Source organism: Ambystoma mexicanum, chromosome 14 (genome assembly GCF_040938575.1).
Source record: "Ambystoma mexicanum isolate Mex_15411 chromosome 14, UKY_AmexF1_1, whole genome shotgun sequence".
NCBI lineage: Eukaryota > Metazoa > Chordata > Amphibia > Caudata > Ambystomatidae > Ambystoma > Ambystoma mexicanum.
Genome location: NC_090940.1, coordinates 114,379,834 through 114,403,982, shown reverse-complemented (window position 1 = coordinate 114,403,982; position 24,149 = coordinate 114,379,834). Strand labels below are relative to the sequence as shown.

General features: G+C 47.8%; 1 protein-coding gene across 1 annotated transcript in view; it reads left to right on the top strand.

The window, feature by feature from the left end:
- Positions 1-393: 393 nt before the first annotated feature.
- The window catches only part of RAB15 (RAB15, member RAS oncogene family), a 474,790-nt gene continuing 451,034 nt past the window's right edge, over positions 394-24,149 (top strand). The window contains exon 1 of the mRNA XM_069638667.1: positions 394-896. Coding sequence (XP_069494768.1) covers positions 773-896 — 124 coding nt within the window. The 5' untranslated portion in view covers positions 394-772. The remainder of the gene's footprint in view (positions 897-24,149) is intronic.

Below are 24,149 nucleotides of genomic sequence, written 5' to 3'. Positions count from 1 at the left end.
ACACCAGAAACATGCCTGCGTGGGGATGCTGGGTATTTTTGATCTGCGTGCTTCAACCCAACAGTGGAGGGTCCCCGTTTTTCCATTGTCTCTACTAATCAAACCCAACCAGCTTTTCTTAGAGGTTCCATAGCGCAAAGGACACCATGCAAATGGCAGAGGAGCGCCTGCCTGTGTGAAATCCACTAACATAACATCTTGGAAAGTACGATGACATGACCCACCCGGTACAAAGCAACAACCAACGCTAGCAAATGAAAAGAATAAAACGAAGTTTTAGGCGGTGCATTAACTCACTGAGCTATCTCACCCAGCAGTGAGTGCAGCACTGCTGCTTTAAAGCTCCGGGCGCTGAACCCTTCCAGTGTCCAGTGCACAGACTAAAAGACAATGAAACGGTTGCACGGAGGGGTGGGGTGCGGGGGAAGCACCCGTCTCGCTTTGCTGCCTGCCCTCAGGTGGAGCCTTCCTCCTGCCCCCTCCCATCGCACGAATTCCTGCTGACATCACAGAGAGCCGCGGCTGATCTGCTAGGCATTTCATTCAGACCGGACCCAAAACACAACAGCAGGGGGAAAAAAAGCAACGTGCACCACCGCTGGCGCAGCCTGGAAAGGAGGGCAGGGCTCTTCCCACCCATCTGCCCGGAGGCAGCGATGGGGCGGCCCTGATGCCCGGCCAGCCAGCCATGGAAGCTGGGAGCTGCTGAGGAAGCAGCTCCTCTCCCCGCCGCCCCCACCTCCATGAGCAGGCTCTCCCCCGGCGCCGCACAATGGCCAAGCAGTACGATGTCCTCTTCCGCCTGCTCCTCATCGGGGACTCCGGGGTGGGCAAGACCTGCCTGCTGTGCAGATTCACCGACAACGAGTTCCATTCCTCGCATATCTCCACTATAGGTGAGAGAGGGGGGGTAGGCGGCACTGGCAGGCTGGAGGGTGCATGGATGCTTAGGGCTGAGATGTATACTAGGGTGTTATGTTGCATGTGTATAGCGCCTACTGTCATAGTTCATGGCGTCGAAGCGCTTTTGCCTGCCAGAGAGGCACAGGAGGGGTATGCCCTTGTGTACTAATACATACATTCATTCATTAATTCATTCATTCCAAAGGTGAACCGACTCCATGTCATCTGATCAGACATTTCTCAGTCCTGGGCTTTCATTTAACAAACAAATGCATGCTGGAAGTTGGAGGAAGCATCAAGTGTACATGAAATGGCGGTGTTCTGTTATGGTATTGCTAATTTCTACAGCGCCTATCGCAGCCCTAAGGCAGTAAACTGGTGTTAGAAATCACATATGATAGTAATAACACAGGAGGCTGAATGTTACACATAGTTGCCAAGATAATATAGGCCAATCTGTAGGTGCTTTGCCAGGCCTTGTTTTTCTTTGCATTCTGGGACTCGTAGTTCTGCTTTTTCCATTATAAAACTCCAGATTGCAAGTTCCAGAATTCAAAGTAAAAAAAAACATTGCTAGATAAGAAACTGCACGTTGGAAATGACCGTGTTGGTAACTATGTTATGAAGTGTTATCATGGTACACGGATGCTACCTGAGGCACAGAGGGGCTGCCGCCTTCAGGATTTGCCTACCCCGTTTCTTCAGAGAAACTCAGCCTGGCAGACAAGATCTATTTTCAATATCATTGGAATATAACTGAATCGAAGGGGGACTGGTCCGTGCAGCGTCAACACATCTCCAACTTGAGTCTTCTAGGCGTTTGGCTAGTGTGTGCCAGGGTGGGGAGCCATCTATGCCCTTGGCCAGTGTGTGCCAGGGTGGGGAGCCTTCTAGGCGCTTGGCTAATGTGTACCAGGGTGGGGAGTTTTCTAGGCGCTTGGCTAGTGTGTGCCAGGGTAGGGAGCGTTCTAGGCGTTTGGCTAGTGTGTGCCAGGGTGGGGAGGGCTCTAGGCGTTTGGCTAGTGTGTGCCAGGGTGGGGAGGTCTCTAGGCGTTTGGCTAGTGTGTGCCAGGGTGGGGAGGTCTCTAGGCGCTTGGCTAGTGTGTGCCAGGGTGGGGAGTCTTCTAGGCGCTTGGCTAGTGTGTACCAGGTTGGGGAGCATTCTAGGCGCTTGGCTAGGGTGTGCCAGGGTGGGGAGCCTTCAATGCGCTTGGCTTGTGTGTGCCAGGGTGGGGAGCGTTCTAGGCACTTGGCTAGGGTGTGCCAGGGTGGGGAGCCTTCAATGCGCTTGGCTAGGGTGTGCCAGGGTGGGGAGCCTTAAATGCGTTTGGCTTGTGTGTGCCAGGGTGGGGAGCATTCTAGGCGCTTTGCTAGGGTGTGCCCAGGTGGGGAGGTCTCTAGGCATTTGGCTAGGGTGTGCCAGGGTGGGGAGGTCTCTAGGCGCTTGGCTAGTGTGTGCCAGGGTGGGGAGTCTTCTAGGCGCTTGGCTAGTGTGTGCCAGGGTGGGGAGTCTTCTAGGCGCTTGGCTAGTGTGTGCCAGGGTGGGGAGCGTTCTAGGCGCTTGGCTAGGGGGTGCCAGGGTGGGGAGCCTTCTAGGTGCTTGGCTAGTGTGTGCCAGGGTGGGGAGCCTTCTAGGTGCTTGGCTAGTGTGTGCCAGGGTGGAGAGAGGGGAAGTGTTCTGATAAGCAGGTGACTCGCCCCTCTCTGCCTTAGCTGGTCACACGCTGCCGTGATTGGAGATCTCGTGCTGTCGGATGGCAGCTCACCAGGCCTGATTTTCCCTGTGCATGCTCAGCCTCTGTGTTAATACTGCGCCAGCTCACTTCTGTAGTAGTGTCGGAGCTCTCGGGCTTGTTTTTCTCTGTGCGTGCTCAGCCTCTGTGTTAATACTGCGCCAGCTCACTTCTGTAGTAGTGTCGGAGCTCTGAGGCTTCTTTTTCTCTGTGCGTGCTCAGCCTCTGTGTTAATACTGCGCCAGCTCACTTCTGTAGTAGTGTCGGAGCTCTGAGGCTTCTTTTTCTCTGTGCGTGCTCAGCCTCTGTGTTAATACTGCGCCAGCTCACTTCTGTAGTAGTGTCGGAGCTCTGAGGCTTGTTTTTCTCTGTGCGTGCTCAGCCTCTGTGTTAATACTGCGCCAGCTCACTTCTGTAGTAGTGTCGGAGCTCTGAGGCTTGTTTTTCTCTGTGCGTGCTCAGCCTCTGTGTTAATACTGCGCCAGCTCACTTCTGTAGTAGTGTCGGAGCTCTCGGGCTTGTTTTTCTCTGTGCGTGCTCAGCCTCTGTGTTAATACTGCGCCAGCTCACTTCTGTAGTAGTGTCGGAGCTCTCGGGCTTGTTTTTCTCTGTGCGTGCTCAGCCTCTGTGTTAATACTGCGCCAGCTCACTTCTGTAGTAGTGTCGGAGCTCTCGGGCTTGTTTTTCTCTGTGCGTGCTCAGCCTCTGTGTTAATACTGCGCCAGCTCACTTCTGTAGTAGTGTCGGAGCTCTCGGGCTTGTTTTTCTCTGTGCGTGCTCAGCCTCTGTGTTAATACTGCGCCAGCTCACTTCTGTAGTAGTGTCGGAGCTCTCAGGCTTGTTTTTCTCTGTGCGTGCTCAGCCTCTGTGTTAATACTGCGCCAGCTCACTTCTGTAGTAGTGTCGGAGCTCTCAGGCTTCTTTTTCTCTGTGCGTGCTCAGCCTCTGTGTTAATACTGCGCCAGCTCACTTCTGTAGTAGTGTCGGAGCTCTGAGGCTTCTTTTTCTCTGTGCGTGCTCAGCCTCTGTGTTAATACTGCGCCAGCTCACTTCTGTAGTAGTGTCGGAGCTCTGAGGCTTCTTTTTCTCTGTGCGTGCTCAGCCTCTGTGTTAATACTGCGCCAGCTCACTTCTGTAGTAGTGTCGGAGCTCTGAGGCTTCTTTTTCTCTGTGCGTGCTCAGCCTCTGTGTTAATACTGCGCCAGCTCACTTCTGTAGTAGTGTCGGAGCTCTGAGGCTTGTTTTTCTCTGTGCGTGCTCAGCCTCTGTGTTAATACTGCGCCAGCTCACTTCTGTAGTAGTGTCGGAGCTCTCAGGCTACTTTTTCTCTGTGCGTGCTCAGCCTCTGTGTTAATACTGCGCCAGCTCACTTCTGTAGTAGTGTCGGAGCTCTGAGGCTTGTTTTTCTCTGTGCATGCTCAGCCTCGGTGTTAATATGCTTGCATACTGCGCCAGCTCACTACTGTAGTAGTGTCAGAGAGCTCCCAGGCTTGTCTGCGCAGTGGCGCCCTGTGCCCCCCGCCAGGGGCTTTCCAGGCCGTAGTGTCCTGGAGGAAAGAACATGAGTGAGGGGGAAGAAACAAGGATGGGAAGGTGGGACATAGGAGGAAGGGGTGTAGAATGTTTTGGGATGGCATGGGTGCACGCGCGGCCTGCTGGGTGGAGCATGGTTGGCGGCAGATGGATATCTTGTGATAAGTGGGTTGTGTTTCCAGGGCAGAGTTGGAGAATTGTGAGTACACGATGTGCAGTGCTGCCTTTACAATGGGAACATCTCCTCGATGCATGCGTACAGTCTGTTGTAATGTATCGCATTTGTACACTTCCTGTTGCTATTTCTTGTGCATGAGGATCTTTCTGGTGATTTGTCGCAATGTAATGTTATCGCCCTATATGCAATCTAATGGTTTGTGGCAATGCTTCCATAATGTGTATTGCATAGTGCCTCTGGTTAGGATTGTTACCTTGGTACCAACATAACCAATTACACAAGACAACAACGTGTGTCGGTAGGGTATAAGGAAGGTTTGATTTAACGCATCATCATACTTTGAATAACCTGAGAGGGTTATATAGCACAGCCAGGTAAATTAAGTCCTTTAGAAAGAACAGCCAATACATGTTTCGACCTTATCTCTTTTTCAAGGATGTCTCACTTATCTCTCTGGGTTATTGGTAACCCCTCTTTCCTTGTGCCTCTCTTAGCTCTTGTGGGTTCCTCTGACCTTTGATGAATCCTGCAGAGTCATCACTAAACCCCAGCCTAAAGTCTCCTCCTATGTGGCCAGGGGACGGCAGGCGCGACCTGATCCTGACCCTGGAGGTGGTAACATGAGGGAGGATCGCATGGGAGCAAACATCTGTCAGGGGAAGTGGTAACTCCGCTAGGAGGTACGTGGTACCCATCCTCTTCTGCAAATGAGATTCCCCTAATACCTAAATATCTAATGGCATGCTGTCAACGTAAAGCTCCTTCTTCTAGAACTACCCAAAATACAAAATATGAAAATTCAGATAAACAGCATAAAAGTGGTTCATTGGGGTTTCAAGAAGTGAATATCATAACTTCAAATTGTTATGATTCTGCCTTATATAGAGGTCCAAACCACAAGAGTAAAACACCAACTCTTATAATGAACTCCACTAAACTTGACAAATCTCAGTTACCTAATCATAAAAACAACAAAAACATTATGGACTTCAAGTTCCATAATGCTTGTGGTACTGGGACGAGGAAGAGGGCTTCGCTTGAAGCATAATAAGCAGTTTAGTTGTTGTAGCAGAAAGCACCTGACCGGAGACTTTAAATATATAAATGAGTTTCAGGTGCGGGGAGAGGGAGAAGAAGAAGCTGATGGTGCAGTAGTGGTGGGACTAATTGTGGGAGACACGGAGGAAGCTTGGCCGTGCAGAGAATTTGCAGTGGTAAGTGACTCTGGAGGAAGCTGTGAAGAACTCCGGTGCAGAAGGTACACTGGAGATCACACAGAGCTGTATGAGCTCCTGTGAAGGACTGCACGTACCACGGCAGTCAGATTGGAGCAGCCAGGCATGTAGAAGGAACCAAAGAGCTCTGCAACAGCACCTGCAAGTCAGAAGGAGATGCCAAGGCATACCAGTGAGTTGGCCTGAAACAGGTGACCACAGGGAGCTCTAAAAGAGACCACTAGGTGAATATGATGATTTTGAATATCGAACACACAAACTAAGGCAGACTGGGCACAACTCTCTTAACCAGGGATATCAATTAGGGGACAATTGTAACCAGCATTGCTAAAGCTGCAGAAGAAGGATAATCAGGCAGATTTGGCGCAACTCTCCTAACCAGGCATACCAATTAGGGTACAATGGCAATGTGGGTTACAAAAGCTGCAGAAGAGTGATACCAAGGCAGAATGGGTGCAACTGTCTTAACCAGGGATACCAGTTGTAAACCATTGTAACCTACTTTGCCAGCAGCCACGAGGTTGCAAAAGCATAAAACAAAGGCTGAATGAGAAAAGCCCTCCTTGTGGGAGAGATCTGTAACCTGCATTGCCTACAGCCAAAATGCAATAAGAGAATATTACAGAGTCAGCAAGGAAGGTACTTCCCTTTTATGGAATACAAATTTGGGAAGAGCTGCAACCCACTTTGTTAAAAGTCAAGAGACTATAAAGAGAAACAGTTGTTAGTCAAACCTCCTCGCTCAGAATCCAGGTGTGGATTGGTTTGGAACAAGTATTACCACAGAGTACATTTGTAATAGTAGGAGTTTTTATCCTAGCAGGTGATTGAACCTGGAGAAGGACCAATAGTAGTTAGTCCTGGCAGGCGAGTACACCAGGAAAGAAGAATATGACTGTGGTTCTGGTAAAAAAGGTGTGTTGGAAAAGAAGTGTTAATGCCATCACCTTGTCTTGATGAACTGTTGCATTGCAGAAAATGTTTTCTTTTGAAGAAGTATGATTTGCTAACAATTGCTTGGGTATTTCTGAAAAGAGCAATTGTCCTGAAATATGATCTTGGGTTTTGAGGAAAAGACTTGTTTTGTCACGCAAGAGACTGTGAAAAAGTAACAGTTGTTTTGATTTATGAACAAACCTGAGGAACAAACTTGACAATGTTCACTTTGTCAAGTAGAAGCCTATATTGAATGGAAGAGCCATTGTGTGCTACATTGAATGGAACATTATTACACAGAACTTTCTTGAATCTGAATTTTGCTCAAGGAATTCCTGCATTGATCCAGGGGAGGGAGTCCAACCCTGGTCACAAGGAGTACTGTCTAAAGCTTTTGAGTTTGAATTGATAGGTTATTTTTGGACCTTAAGATAACCAAACAAACTGTGTATAATGTTGTTTATATTAGTGTGAGGGTTAGATATCTTTTGGCCATTAGATAATTTTTCTTTAGTCTTAGTTTGTTAGACTAGGGAAAAATAGGTGTTTGTCTCACCCCTTTTTGTTTAATAAAATGGTGTGTTGTGAGAAAACTTTACCTTTGTGCCCGTCCTGCATTTCTGGCTCCTCGCAGACCCTTCTGAAGGTTTAAACTCATCTGGTTTGTTGGGCTACCGTGGCCCTTCTCTCGTTCTTTCTCTTTCTCCTGGCCTTTGTGACCCTCATTTGGGTTTGGGACAAATCTTCCTCCTTCCCCACTCACTCTTGCCTCTATCTGCCCCCTTCTGACTTGGGCAACCCACGTACCTTCAGTGTTGCAGGGGTTTGCTCCAGCGAGGGTGCCATCTTGCTGCTCTTCCGTACCTCATACGAGCAGTTATTGTGTTTCCGCTCATCTCAGCGTTCTATCACTCTTTTGCTATAGCATTTAGAGTGGAGGATTCACTCCTCTCTCGGTCCCTGGTTTCGGTGTCATTCACTCCTCTCTCAGTTCCTGGTTTCGGTGTTGGTGCGCGAGCACCGGGTCCACCACGCCCTTTGTGTGGTCGTGCCTCCAGGTAAGCCTTGCTTTGTGCAGCTTTTGCTTCTCAGGCCCTTGCACATTTCTGTGTCGGGCTGGCGGCGTCTCCCTTTGGTGTCTGCTTCTCTCCGCTGTTCAGTGTGGCTCCGCCTCTTGCCAACGTCCCCATGTTGGAGGCTCGCCTGTGCGTAAGGTTTCTCGCTCTCCATTCAAGGGTTGTTTTTATTCTTGCTCTGTGACTTTAAAGGGGCGTGTTGTTTACCGCCAACTGTCAAGTCTGCGACGAGTTCAATATAACCTTGAGAAACTCAGTGGTAATGTCGGGTTTGTTTGAGTCCAACATATAGATGTACTATCAGTCTCTCTTATTCCCATGTAGGCAGATCATTTATTTGGTATAGGAAGGAGTACTTGTTACCTGAAGGGGAGTCACTCCCATTGAGGTCCCACTTTCCCAAAACCCTAGAGATAATTTTATAAGATCAAAGAGGGTGGCTCCCCCTAGGGAAGAAGGGACAAAGTCACCAGACTCGTCACAGAGCCAAACGAAAGAAATGACCGAGTACAATACACTTTTTCATGTTTTTTGTTGTTGTGAATTTCCGGATCTCCTTATCAAGAACACATGTATTGCACTGGATACAGTTTAGCCTGGTTGCAGCTCGAAGAACGTGCACTGTATACACCTTGAAATGTTGTCGTTTCACCCCTTCTTAATAAATTGTCATGTGGATGAGACAAATCACCGGGTTAATCGCCTGCTGCAGAGATCAGCATGTGCTTCCATGGCGGGGGCGACTATGAGTACACTTTGTGTCGGAGCATGGGTTTCATAAGCGCCAGGTTCTGAATGACGTTGAGCTTTGCTTGTTTTCGACCACTAACTACATGATTCCTTTGCACCCATGGGCAACCTAGTTTGATAAGAGACAATCATTGTGTGCTACCATAAATGTCTTATATGAACATGGCTTTTTCAACAACACCTGAACCAAGGAGTAATCCCACTAATTGCACAGACCCCAACTCTCAGTACTGCGCTGTTAAAAGATGTCAGTCCAAACGCTGGCTACCCACACCCCGTACAGTGCTCCACTACTCTCGATCTAGGTTCGAGTTTTAACCAATAAAATTAAAATAGATCCTATATGTAGATGTTTTAGAAGTGAGCGAGGACAGTATCTTAAGGTGGTTGAGAGAGGAAAAACTCAGACAGCCTTGCTGCTGTGATGAGACATGTTATGTTTTGTTACGTTAATGGTATTTATATAGCGCACCGTCACCAACGGAATTGGTCCCCGGGCACTCTGGCGGATCTGTAAACAAGAAGATGGGATGGGTTAGTAAGGTGAAGAGGGAGTAGGATAGTGGGAGGGGTGATATACTGTTGGCAGCTCCAACTCGGTGGACACCGGGTACTGAGCTTTGGGGCAAGTATTGGATCAGTGTCAGTCCGCGTGTACTGTTGGTGCGGATTATGTGTTGTGGTGTGGTGAAGTGTGTGCAGCTTGTTGTGCGAGAGATGCTTGTGTGAGTTTTTTCAGTGATATAAGTATGCAGAGAGTTTGAGTTTATATTGGTTAGTGGGTTATGTGACATTTAACATGCTGACCTAAATAGTTCCATCTAAGTGTGGCACATGCTAACATTCCATTTCCATCTAAGTATGGTAGGTGCTAACATTCACCATCCCATCCAGATACGGCACAGGCCAGCGTCCACCATTTCCTCCAGTTGTGTCACTTGTTAACATTGATTGGTATGTTAGGATACGATGCAAGGCAACATTTTCAATACTGCCATGGAGAGATTTGGGCTGGTGGTTACAAACCTTTCTAAGTATGCATGTGCTAAGTCTATGTTATGGAAATGTAAGGTAGAGTGGCAGGGGCTTTCCGGAGTAGAGTAATTGCTCCACACACCACCCAGGCCACACTTACAGTTTTTGTTGGTGTCTGTTAGCTGCTGGCATCACTGGCTTCCCCTGCAGACACCTGCAGACACATCTTGGAGCCACCAATGAAGGAGCCGCCCTTAGCCGCAGGGGCTGCCGGGCAGAGGGCTGCCCTGGCAGCATCAGTTATGGCCTTTGAGTAAACCAATCAGGGCAGGGAGGCGGTCCGGGAGGTGGAGGGGCTCGCGTCGAGAAGGGGGAGCGGGTGGGGGAGAGCAGGCAAGGTGGGGCCTCAGATGGCCTGGGGGCATGGGTGTATGAACCCAAAAGTGCCAAAAGATGGCGGTCAGAGCGCTAGGCTCACGGGTACACTCAACTAGCTCCAGATGGAAAATCTGCTGCATGCAAAAGACGTGCAGTTTCGAAGTACCTGGCATTGTGTGTGGTTCTGCTTCTACGTGGTCTGTGTAAAGGGCATAGACACATTTGTGTCCAGATTGCCCCCCTGAGTGCCAGTGGTGCGAGGTTACATTCGCCAGGGCAGTGACATGTAAGGCGGTTGTAATGGTAGGGTTCTGTTGATTGATGTCTGTAGGGAGGGATTTTAAATTGTCGCGTGTGAGTTGCATAATTCGTCTGTGTATAGTGTTGCTTTCCCCACAGTATGAATTGTGTGCCCCAATGGTAAAATACTCTTCTTCAATCTAGGCTGCTAAGGTGCAAAATGCAGTCTGGCTAATATTTAAGCTAGGTCGAGCAATTCAAATGGAGCAAATCATTTTTACAGTGCTAAGGAGCAAATTACAGCGGGCAACCACATATCTAGGGCAAACGATTCATACACTAGAAAAACACAGTAAATCTAGGTCGTAATGTGTGAGCATGAAAAAGTGCAAGTGCAAATGTGTAAGAGTGCAAAAGCATGCATGGGAGCGTGCAAGAGTGCAAACATGCAAGTGCCCTGGTGTGAACGACCGACACCTAGACCACTGCTCCTTGTAATTGCCATTCCTGATTCCGACATTGATCTACTTATTGAGTCCGCTACGCCCAGCATATCGGGCGTGGCTGAGCGTATCGTACGCCCAGCATATCGGGCGTGGCTGAGCGTATCGTACGCCCAGCATATCGGGCGTGGCTGAGCGTATCGAATAGCCAATGTCTAACCCCTTTGATCTGGTGCAACCCAATTAATTTGAGTAAAGAACAAAACAATTGTGGCAAAACAAGGATAGAGACCCACACGCTTGTACATAAATCAATTAGGTGAATGGCTGCAGGTGAGTGTAACACGTGGGTATATTGCCAGGTACATCACAGATGCGTGTTTCGAGCCATCTTGACAACGTTGAAATCACTGAAAAGCAAGATAAGTCATTGGATGGACGCAACGGCGCAACTACATAGTGTGTTACCTTACCAAGAGGTACTCTACCGGCATTTGACAATTGACATTAATTCGGGACCAGAGCATACAGGCCTCAGAGGAAGCGCGTTGGCTCGAAACACGCGTCAGGCTGATCTTTCAGCTCATTAAATCATATGCAACTATTGCATGGACGTCATTGATTTGTGTGCAGTGTGAATGTAAATTGTTCAACTACAATTCATTTGAGTCGTTCACTCTCCTGCACGTCGCCAAATGCTTCTTAAGAAATTTAAATAATAGGTCTAGGAAAAAAATGAAAATGCAATGCCCAAGGCCATTATGGTGCGAAAGCTACATGTTACAGGCAATCTAGAGACCTAGGCTAACTAGCCTTCGGTGAGGCTTGCAGACCCTAACATCCACTGCGTGGTTTTTGGTTCGTATTTCAAAACAACTTTCAAGTCTAGTTTTTCCTTTTTGTTTCCTTATATAAAGAATGGTTCTTGGTTTCTTTTTTTAGTTTTTATAGAATACATTTAAGTGCAGACTTCTAGTAGTCCTTCATCAAGGCCTACAATTCTCATCTGATCAATATGTAGTCAGTAGTAGTTTACCGGCAACATTGCATTTGACCCCCAATATCATCATTCATCAAATTCAAATTTATAATCGACCAAGTTGGCTATTGTTACGGTCATTAAGGACCCCAATTTGAGTCAGTTGCGAGCCACACCTGCCATAGATCCTAAAATGCTTTTTTTCTCTAGATTTGGGGAAGATGTTTCTAACCGGTCCTGGGCTGCTTGCCAGGATAGAGTGCAGAGGTTCTCCCGAAGACTCTCGACTCAGCCTAAGAAGCGAGAACCAACAAGGAGTTTCTAGAACCTGATCGTCCTAGGAATTGGGCATAAAAAGCTGTGTGCTTCTTAGCCGATACTAGTACCTCCCTCGTACAGGAAGGAAAAGGCCTGCTGATGAAAAGCCCAAAGGTTGCCCAGGCCCGCCGAATCTCAGGCGGGGGAGCGTTCAAGTGATTAGTTATCTCTGGACAATCAGCTCAAAGGAAAGGGCAAATGTGGGCCTACATGGCCAGCTTTGGATGAACTCTGAGCTTCCTTGGGATAGGCTTTCCAATCCTGGGTTTCTTCCGGGTCAAGGGGGCATTGCCCCTCTACCTCTTGCGGGCTGGCAGGGCTGTTGCTTCCCAGGCCGGAAGGGCTGGAAAATTAAAATAATAATAGACACTCTGCCGTGTGATGTGTTCCTGATGGTTTAGGTGCTGTCTAGGCCATTCGGGGGATCTTGTGCCAGGCTGTCCTTATCCCGAATCCAGTGATTCTAACGAATACAAAACAGGGAATCATATTTTCAACATAAACAATTACAACGAAAAAAACGTTGTTGTATTTTTTTTGTTGTTGTTTTTTACACATGGGGTGGGTAAGGGGTTACAACGGGTGGGGAGGGGTTAGGGTGAGGTCAAAAGCATAGTGAAACAGGAGGCTGAGGGCACCCCAAAATAAAAATACAAATCTGATGTTTTTTTTTTTCGTTAAAAAAGCATTCTCTGAAAAAGTTTTCAAAATAACCACATAGAACAGTCCTATCCTGAGTGATACATACCCAGGCCACTGCGGGTGTTGTGCACCATGCAGACATGACAGCTGGTTGCCCTCCACCCCTCACTGTTATCTTACTGAAGGGGGTCCTTTTCTTGCTTGGGTTATTTCTGCCTCTGCTCTCCTATGAACACATTAATGGGCCTCATTACAAGATTGCCGGTCCGGTAACTACAGAACCGGTAAGCTTGCTGGTACCGTAGTTGCCGGACCAGTCAACTACGAGCTCTGCTCGCGGGTTCCTTTCAGCCCGCCAGGCCTGACCTTCACGAATGGTGCCGGTGCAACCGGCCTCCCTTTTTCCCATTCAGCCCAAGGGTGCTCAAATGGGAATGGGGAAGAATATTTTCTGGCGCCAGGGAATGTGTGATTACCGGGTCCCCGATAATTGCCCATTCCTGGGCACTGGAAAAATGTGCAAGTTCAGCGGCAGCCAGCCGGTTTTACCGGCAAGGCTACCACCGAACTTGTAATGCGGCCCATTGAGTCAGGCATGTTATGAGATGTGTGTGTGCTTTCAGAATCCCAATCGCAGTATAGTGGCTCTCCTCGGTGGGGCCGCTGCAGCCTGTCAGTGCAATGGATTTTCTTCAGTCTGGACACATGGTGAGCATTGGAAGTGAGCGGCTCTGGGGGACAGTTGGCATTTGCCTGGCAGGATGAGTACAGTTTGCAAGCTCCTCTGTGTTCTGGCACGTATCACTCTGTTCTGGACCCCCCCCCCATCCCACTTGTGCAGCATCTGTTCCCAATGCATCTTTTCCCATTCCGTCTATGGCCTCTCTGCTTAGATTGCAAACTAATCAACTGCTTGCGTCAGTGGCTTCTCGAAGTAAACCCAGCCAGCGATGAACAGAATGGTGGCTTCAAGCAGTAGGTTATCTAAACTGCAAAGCTTAGTTCAGGCTGCCCAGTTCTTGTTGGTGCATTTCAAAGTTATTTAAAAATGAAAATTCAAGTGTGGCTTTTAGTCAGTTAAAGCATTCTATGAGGTTGACATGCTGAACATAACACGAAAATCAACATCATCTTTACAAAATGTTGTGTCCAAACTATGCATAATAATATTTGTATTTAGTAGACCCCCCCCCCCCCCCCGACACCCCCGCACACACACGTGTTAGGCTTTAGGCAGCAGAACTATCCCTCTAAATTGCATATACTTCATGTTTCACAGGGTCAGACTTAAGACAACTGAGCTATCCCCCCAAAATGCATATTCTGCACCTTACAAGGTCAGGCTGTGGACAGCAAAGCTACCCCCTTAATCACACATACTCCATCGTACATGGTCATGCTGTGGGCATACGGCACAGGCTTTAGGGACCACTATCCCCCTTAAAGCTCACATACTGCAGTGTACTTGGACAGGCTTTAGACGGCAGAGCTATCCCCTAATTTGCTCATATCGCACTGTACAGGTGTAGGGCTTAGCCAGGCGAGCTTTCCCCTGAATGGCCTGGATTTCACCTGGCCTGGCCAGGCTTTACAGAGCACAGCTATCCCCCTAAATGAAAGCCATTGCATGCCAGATTCCTCCGGCTTCTAAGCACTGTAACAATAGGTGTTATTATGTGATCTAATAATACTCCGATCTCCAAAGGATAATGGGCTGAGTCGGACTGCCAGTATTCGGACGTGCACACTGCTGGCTGTTTCGGTGTGTGCATGCGTTCCGATACATATGAACCCGAGGCCAGCCTTTGCGCAGTGATGAGTCACAACGAAGCCCGCAGGGGTCGCTTTCTCTTATTAGGGAAATGCCCCCCTGTTGTGACAGTGTGGGGCCGTGTCGTAGCTTTCCTGCTCTGACGGGCTAACGCTATGGCTACATGTAGCGCTATATTGGCTTTAATGCTGCTTTAAGGAGCCGCAGATAGCACGCAGCTCAGTAAAGTAGGGCAAATACTGCTTGCGCTGTAATTGAAATGCGCATATAGTCAAAAGCAGCCGTTCATGCTTCACGGGGTAACAGAATGAGTACCGCCGATTAATACTAACAGTTTCAATGTATACGGGTGGCCGACCATGGTGTGCGCAAAATTCACATTCACGTTCAATATTAGTTTTATGACGTTCTGCTGCCAGACACCAGTCAAGCAATCCATCATTTTGCTACAGGTATTCTTATAATTTGCCACAGCTGACGTTTAATTATCTGGTGAGAGTCTCTCTGTATATTGCTATATTTCTAAACCCCATTGCACCCCAAAACGCCCTAGTCCTGATGTATTTATAATGCCTGCGCGCGTGCCCGAGGTAGGTGGCGCGCGGACGGCCGTCCGGCGCCAGCGCTGCACGTACGGCGGGTGTTCATTCAGAAATCCCACTGAAGGCCAGGCAGCCGTCCCCAGGGCCCCTGATCTACAGGCGCGGCGCAACACCGCGGCAGGCGTGCGTCCGCGAGGCAGCGAGCGCGCCCGCCTGCACGTCATTGTCTACAAGATGCGCCGAACGCTGCCTTGCGCCGGGCGCGTGTTCCTCTCACGTGTTCCGAGCACTGTCATGGGGCTGCCCACGGTGGACTGTGTTGTGACAGCGCAGACTGGCCGCTGCGACGAGCGATGGCGAAGATGTCCATTAGAAGCAAAGCAGACGGCTCTATACTACTTTAGAGGCTTACCCGTGCAGGGGTACAACATCAGTACTGAAACATGACCCCCCCCCCCCTCCGCCCCACCCGACCAGTGCTGGGGGTATGCATAGCTCTCAACCTTTCGAGTTCAAAGGGCGGGTGAAAACACATTTCGATTTGGGCAGGCACTGAAGTTAATGAACAGATGAGGAGCTTGGCAGGGGAGTTGACATTTTCCTTGGTGGGTGGCACACCCCAAAAGCGTGTGGGTTGAAAGGTACTGGTTGTAGCATTTGTACTGTAACATTGTCCTCCCGGCCCTGCCAGTGCTAGGGTGTAGCCAGTGCTTCAAGTGGGTCAGGGCCGGGCCCCGCAGTCTCCAAAAAGTGGGGCTCCGCCATGCCTCCCCCACACCCTCCGGTCACACCAGGGTGGGACACATTATCCCGCCACGGCCGCAGCCATGGCGGGAGATGCACCCGCCATTAAGTCAGGCAAGCTGAGAGACGTGCCAGCCAGAGCGTAGCTGGGGCACTTCCGTCAGTCACTGTAAATTCCTCTGCTGAACCCACACACCCACCCACGCACGCACAGGTGGGAGGGGGTGGGGTCACCAGAGGAAGTTATTGTCCTTTTGTTTCCCCCCTCCCAGGTCACTGAGGCATCTTTGACCCTCAGTGAACCTGGGGACTCAGTGCCATATTTCTGTATTTATAAAAGATAGTTTGAAAAGTACAGAATTCAAGCCATCTTTCATAAAGCTTTGCCTACGGACAAAGACGCCTCAGACTGTGTCCGTCGTCAAAGCTTTATAAAAGATGGAATACTAAATATTTCAATGTTTAAAAAAGATGGCTTGAAAAGTACGCAAACCATAAGGTACACACACAAATATATAAATGCTATATATTTGTGTGCGTACCTTTACTATGGTTTGTGTACTTTCTAAGCCATCTTGAAGTACACAAACCATAGCAAGGCACGCAAACAGATACATACATTTATATATTTATGTGCGTACCTTACTATGGTTTGTATACTTTTCAAGCCATCCTTTTTAAACATTGAAATATGTAACATATTTCTATGTTTATAAAAGATGTCTTGCATAGTACGTAAACCATGGTAAGGTACACATACAAATATATAAATGCTTACATATATTTATATATTTGTTTGCGTACCTTACTATGGTTTGTGTACTTTTCAAGCCACGTACATCTTGCAAGCCACGCCCCCAAATGAGCCCCCCCCCCGTTGATTTCTTACCCCACTTAAAGCCCTGGGTGTAACTCTGCCGATGCTTCTCATCCCTGATGCACACGATCCCCACAATTGCTCTACCAGTGCACATGTCCCCTGATCCATAAAACACAACTCTGCCAATTCTCCTACCACCAATCTAACAATCCATCAGTGCAGATTAAACCTCGCCTACCAAATGCAACTCTAGCTGGAGCCTCAACCTTGATTTACCACTCCACACACCGCAGATCTGCTAATTTCTCCTAACAATTAGGACCAGTGTCGCACTACATAACCGAGAATAGATATTACCTACCTAATCCCACACCCGAAGATAAGGTTCCGACGCACCTACCAATCGAAACAATACTATGATACAGCTGGATCAGCGCAGCACCAACAAAGCGATTCGGCCCACGAGGAACCAGCAAAAACCTAACCCACAGATATACAACTCTAATGGAACCATAAGCACCTGAATCAGGATACAGACCCCACTAACCCAACCCTCAAACCCCTGCATACTTCACCCACACAAAGCCACACAACCATCTCTCTCCCAGCAATCCTCACGCACTATACCACACCGCATCATCAACACATAAACATCACCCACAGCACTCGAGGCCTCGCCCGATCCGATACTAGCACCAAAGCCCAGCACTCCGTGTATACCGAGCTGAAGCTGCCAACAGCACAGCACATCACTTCTCCCACTCTCCTGCTACCTTCCTCCTGACTAACCCTACCTGTCCTCCCTGTTTACAGATCCGCCAGAGCGCCTGGGGACCAATTCCGTTGGTGACGGTGCGCTATATAAGTACCCATAACATAACAAAGACAGCCAATTTCACTTCCTGTTCTTTCGCTTCAGCAGCAGGAGTTGCTGGATTCACGCATGCCCCCGCCACCTCACTAACTTTGATTTTGGGAATCAGAGCCGGCTGAAGATAGGTCTTGGGGGTTAATTTCAACATGGGTGGGGGCCCTCTTACCTACAGTTGCAAAAACAGTCTAAAACGCACTTATGGTGCTTATATTATATTAGTACCTGGTGGAGGCGTGGTTTTGGCCTCCCAGCCAATGGTGAGTTCCAGAACAGGGCTTTATCAAAGCCCCCGCTCTGAGCCTCGAAGCTGGAGGCCGCCATCTTCCTCCATCGGATAATCCGGTAAGTGTCCCTCTGTGCCCCCAAGTCCCCTGCTATCCACCACCCCGCATTTGCACATATTTAGTCCCCTCCCACCCGGCGCCACTTACCTCGCACTTCTGTCCCTCACTGGCGCTGGAAACAGTAGTGTTCCCAGCGTGTCCCCGCCACGCGACTAGAAACCATGGAAAGGGAGATGGGACTATGTGTAGTTCTCTTCTCTGGGATCCATGGAGGCTATCTAATTTTGTAGTTTTTTTTTTAAAGTTGAGAAACGGCAAACACGTTTCTCAACTTAAAAAAACACTAATAGTACCCCAGGGCAACTGCGAATTCCATAATTGGGCCGCTCGAACCTGGAAGCTGCCTCTCCCCCGCCTTAGTTAGCCTAAATCTAGGTATGATAAAACTATTGGCATTAGAAGTTCTAGCTGGGTGTGTGTGGTTTCTTTTTTTGAGTTTGTTTGTGAGATAGCTCGGTGCAGCATTGTTCAGGGCTTTGTGAACAAGGGAGGCCACTTTTAAGTTGATTTTATTTTGGGTGGACAGCCAGTTGTTTTGGCGCCTGATATTTGAAATGTGCGATCTTTTAGACACACCAAGGTCGGCTGGCAGGGCATTATTTTGTACGATTTGAATTCGATGGGTAATGGATTTATTGGCTCCAATATAGAGGGCATTCCAATAATCCAGCCTAGAGAGGATTAAGGCTCTCGCTAACATAAGGCAGTTTTTTTCTGAGAGAAAGTGTTTGCCTGCTCTAATGAGCTTACATGTGTAAGCGGTGGCAGATGCCAGAGACTTTGCCTGTTTGTCGAAAGACAGGGTGGCATCCAGATAGAAGCCAAGAGTCTTCACCTCTTTAGACACCTTAATGATATTACCATCTATCTCAAATGAAGTGTAGTCCTGGCTTAGTTTTCTGAGGTTAGAATGTGTCCCTAGGATGATGAGCTCTGTTTTGTCATCATTCAGGCATAGACCGTGGGTAGCCATCCATGCCTGGATGATGATATACACCCTATTCACCAAGGCCAAATCCTTACGATAATCCCCAGAAAGTGAGAGGAGGGTCTGGGTATCATCTGCATAATTAGAGTAGGTGATACCAAGAAGGTCCAGATCATCAAAAAAGGGCTTGGTAAATATGTTGTATAGAGTAGGGGAGACCAAGAACCCTGAGGAACTTCACACAAGATGGGAATTGGGTTGGCCGCTGCCGATAGGGAGAACACCCTCATAGTCCTGTCACTAAGAAAGGATTCAATCCAAGTTATGGCCTCTCTGGAGAAATGTGCGGCAGAGTCTAAGTGGCTGTAAAGTACCTCCGTGGTCCACAAGGTCAAATGCCACCGAGAGGTCCAACAGCAGAAGGAGTGCCATTTTACCTTTATCTCTTAGTTCATCTATCTGTGCCTTCAAATCAATGAGGGCAGTCTGTGCCGTGTTGGGGTCGGAATCCTGATTGACGCTCTCCTAAGAGTTTGTGTTGTTCCAGAAAGCTTTGGATTTGATTATAAGCAATCTTATCCAGGATTTTAAGCAGAAAAGGAACTGTCGTGATGGGACGGTAGTTCGTGGGTATAAGAGAGTCTAGCGTTTGCTTTTTGAGCAAGGGTAGCACCCAAGATTGTTTTAGATTGGTGGGCACAATGCCGGACGTGAATGAGGAATTGACAAGTTTTGAAATAAATGGAGAAAGATCCCTAGCGGCATCTTTTATCAGCTGGGCAGGGCAGGTATCACCCTGACAGTTTGAAGGCTTGAGAGAAAGGATAACTTTCTCCACCTCAAGGATAGATGTTTTAGAGAACTTAAATTGTGCATCTGGGTCCTGTTCCTTTAGAGAGGATCAACTTTCATACCATTCGAGTCCCGCTCACAAGTCCAGCACCGAAATGCTAAGCAATTCTCCTCTGAACAAGTCTACAATCAAGAACCCTACACACTGTTTCTGCCTTGTTGGAAATTGTGGGTGAGGTAAGTGGCTGTGGTGCTCCCTTTCTGGGCACAGAGAGCAAGGGATCCGCATCTGCATTATCCTTAGTGACTTAGGTGAAAACATCGAGAAGTGCTGTTTTGCTGGTCGTGCTGGGGCTGGATGCTGTTTTACTGGATCCTCCCCGTCTGGCTATTTGAGGAGCGGGTTGCGCGCATATGCGCGCGTGCATCGTGAAGTTCTCCGTAAGTGCTGTTGTGTGGGGTGAGCAGGGCAGCAGTGACTAACCAGAGTTTTACATAATACATTGGGATTTCTGTCGGTTTGTGTATAAATTGGGAACTGAAGGGATACATAAAGTGAGCAATTACTGTGGATATTGTGCTGTGTAGCCTGTTTATTGTCTGTCTGTTGTCCTGGAATTACAGCGCGCCCCCGTTACAGCGAGTCGTGAACCATAACTATAACAATAAGGTGCAGGGTGATCATACGTAGGAGAATCCTAAATTAGGAATGTAGGAATACAGAAATGCAGAGAGCGGCCGTGATGTCCAATTCGGAGTTTGATCAAGACATCATTAACATCGATATTCTGAATAATGAGATGGGAACAGACTTGGAGACAGTGATTGCAGATGTTAGTATGAGAGTGACCCATGTTCCTACGTTGAAAGATGATCCCTTATGTACATATCCACTGCGCCATTGTAGAACTTGTCCCTAAAATCATTTCTACTTCGGGCAGCACGAAGAGAAAGGCCAAAATTACCAGTTATCCTAAAAGAGATGGCTTAAATGCAACCGAGGAGGAAATAACAGTACAGGAGATTGTGTTTGATTTTAATGTATCATTGCAGTGTCTTGGTATTAAATTAATTGAGAGGGTTCTTAACCCTGTATCTACTGCTGAAACTACCACTGTTGCTATCGTATCAGATCAAACGTGTAAGCTGGAAAGTCAATGGGCCTCATTCTAAGTGTGCCGGTCTGGAAACAGTGCTGGTAAGCTTACCAGCACCATTGTTTCCGTACTGGCACACTACAACTCTGGGCGTGTGTGCCGACACGTCCGGCAGGTCAGACCTGCCGGGCGGGACAGCACCCGCCTGCAGAGTTTTCACGGGAGCACCGGCACTGTTGGCAATGGTGCCGATGCTCAGGTGTCCCCATTCCCATAGGGTCCTGTGGGACCCTATGGGAATGGGGACTAACGAAATGACCGACGCCTGACTTCCCGGCCGCCGACTTGAATAGCCCAGTGGTAGCGGGAAGTCATGTACCGGTAATTTTGTTACGGGTCCGGCGGCAACCGGCTGGTAGCACCGGCAGGGTTACGGCTGGACCCGTAATGAGGCCCAATATCTTGATTCTAGCGCTGATATAGAACCTTGTATAGCCACTAGCGAGAAGAGGTTAGGATCGAGTTGTTCTAAAAACGATGCAATGGTGATATAGGGTATTCTGAAAGATGGGAGTAAGCGTCTACTACAGAAGGATGTAATTCCTGAAGATGAGCCGATTGAGGATCATCGTGTGTCAGCTAAAAATAATATACAGGAGCATTTGGATGTGACCGCTGAAAGAGACAATGAAAGCAATGTGTTGGGGTGTGCTAGTAATAGAACCTCCACTCTGCCTCATGTCTAGCCTCACAGTTTGTGTTAGATGTGGCCCTGGGTGATCCATCCATTGATGGTTGTCAGGTCCCTTTGTTACCACGCTCTCTGAACGACGCAGGTTGTGGGCATAAGGCACAAGAGGAGGTGCGAGTGATGAAGTCCAATGCGAATAGCTCACATGATTCCAACATTAGTACCACCAGCATCTCTCCCGCAGCCATGTTTGCGGTGTTTGAAGATCTGCTCACCACATTAGTGGAAACGTGTGAGCTGTTAGAGAACAAACTGGATGTGCAGTCTCTTCTCTTGCACAAAAGTATGAACAGAGGCAGAAAGACCTTGAGAGATCAGGGAGCACACACTGATATTGAGATTCGCCAACCGAATATAAGTGGGAGCAAGGAATTGAAGATAATACCAAGGTCACAGGTTAAGATTACTCTACTCTGATACACACATTAATAATATGAAATGGGGAGGATATAGGTGCCAATAGCGAAGAGGAAGGTGTTGATATGGCTCAACATAAGCAAAGCTAATTAAAAAAATGGTGGAAAAATGCGGGGAAAAAAAAGAAAATCTCACAAGCCGTAACGTAGGCCAAACGGTCAAGACCGAAAACCAATAATGTGTGCATTGTTCATGGAAATGACCATAATCTAAATCAAATCAAATTGGATTCGGTGAGTAGTGCACCATGTCTTCTGAACAATGGGGTGGTGATAGCATTGAAAGGTAAGATGGGGAAACATTTAGCAAAGAGTGACACTGTGGCTGATAAAGCCATGGTGATGCATCGCATTGCTACTCCTTGGGTAAAATCTCTCCCAAAGGGAGGGAATCGGATGAGTGACAGTCGCAATTATCTGCTTGAACCGGATACTGAAACTAGGAAGATGAGCATTCATGATGGCAAAATAAGTGGGCCAGCCCAGAAGAAATGGGGGGCATGTGCTGGAGTGAAGGACTGTGTGTTGGAGGGTGTGCAATGTTTGTTTGGGGGTCAGGAAAATGTGGTGGGTACGAATGGTGGAGGAACTAGCGGTTCACACTTGAACTCGGTGGTGAATTGTCTGGAGACAGCAGGGAAGAGTCGATCCCGTTTAGTCAATACCGCCTCCCAGACCAGGATAAATGGGCACTCCCAATCCAATTGGGGCAGTGGATGTATGGGGAGTGATCATGTCGAGAGCAAATTTGACGATGCAGAGGTGGAAAATGTGGACGAGATCCAAGCTGTACAGCTGAAGTCTGTCTGACATCGGCCAGCATCCTCCGCTTAACAGAGCAGCTGTTTTGCGTGTTCTGCCTAGTGTGGACCCACTCTGAGTTATAACCACTGAAGATATTCGGATTGTGGACCAACTGGAGTGCATGACACATTTTATTTCCTATATTTGGCTTCGATCTGAAGCCATATTGGACTATATTTTACAACATGAGGATGATCTTTTTAAGTATGGTTATTGCTGTGTGGTCGTAACTATGACGACAATTAAGAATAGAACTGTGCTTCTGATCTCAAAATCTAATATTGATATGGACCATGTTCTTAGCTTGAGGACAGATGTGGGGCAGAACATAGGGAAACTAACAACAATGAGATTGGTAATACTGATGGGTATCGGCAATGGCTCCCCAAGGTCTTTAAGGCTCATATTTCCAATATATCACAATGACAACAGAATTCTATGTTTGTGGAATTCCAGGGGGTTTTCCCCATCTTTCGGCTGTTGATGGTTTGTTGGCAAACATAATTCTATTTAGTATAGTTGCTTTACAGGTGACGTGGATGACAGAGGCGTGTGAAATAGATAGTAGAAGCACCTCACAGATTTTTGCTGTAGGCCTAAAGGCGGGGCTACTGGTCTCTGTTCGACACTCATGGACTATTGTGGAGACCAATGGGTCATCCTCTATGGTCCAAGTAGTTAGAGTCAACTGTGATATTGTGGAGAAAAGGGAGATGGCCATTATCAATCTATATGATCCTTCCAATGCCGTGGCATGTAAAGAATATATAGAATCAGTAAGGGGAACATTGGAGGTGATTGACACACATACCAACTTGGGTAGTAGATGATTCTAATGCAAAGATTGGGATATAACTGGAAGGCTTTCTCATTCTATGTGAATCTGATCCATACAATCTGTCGGATTATAATCGACAGGGAAAATCCTGGGTGGAGATGTTATATTTGCATAAATTAATGATGCTAAATGGACACAGTGCGGGAGATGCTCAGAAAGCGTATACACATATAAGTGGGAAAAGTGCCTCCACAGTAGACTATGTGTTTGTTAACCAATGCGGCACTTGGTCTGGTGGAGGACATGGCAATACTAACCAGAGAGGAGAGTGATCACATGCCACTATGTGTTAGTTAACATCTGATGAAAGTGGAGGACAGTTTGACCTAAATGGCGATATTTTTATCAACAATGGGGCTAATCGTGTACAATAAAACACGATTAATGTGAATAAGGCCAGGATTGTGGCTGAAAGAGAAATTCCATGGTACATTGAGAAGTGGTCGATTGGCCCTGATTGTAATGGGTCCTTTTCAATACAAGAATTATCTGCTCTGATCTCATGTATCAAGGAAGTAACCCTAAAAAAAAAAAGAAGTTATAAGACTACATGCAAACGTTGCAACCGAGATAAAAGGAAGGGCCAACGTTTTGATCATAAAATACAAGCTGCCAAAAGAAATTGGGACATGACTTCGCACAAACATTCAATGCCGTGACAGGTGAACAGATAGCCCGTGATATCCCAAAGAAAATGAAAAACACTAAAAGCAAATGATCGTGGTTGGCTGAGGGGATATCGTTATAGACGTGAGACTGAGGTCTGGATGCAGTTAGCTGACTATGCCAGAAATAACAATAATGCAGGAATATGGATGGGTCAGGGCATCTGCAAAGAAGGCGCTCCCTATTAACAGTGTGTCTGAGGGGGCATGGTGCACCCTTACAGGGAACACACCGGGGCCACTTGAACCAGATGATGCACTTGGCACAAATATCCCTGAGACCCGGGCATGCAAATCTTCAGTGTGGGACATTGCTAGGATCATTGAGAGGCTGCACACTTCTCGGGAAGCTGGCCCTGATGGCACATGTAATGGCTTGGTCAGGCTGTCCCCGACCACAGTTTCCCAGTCAAAGCAGCGCAATCCTGGAACGCACTCCCCTTA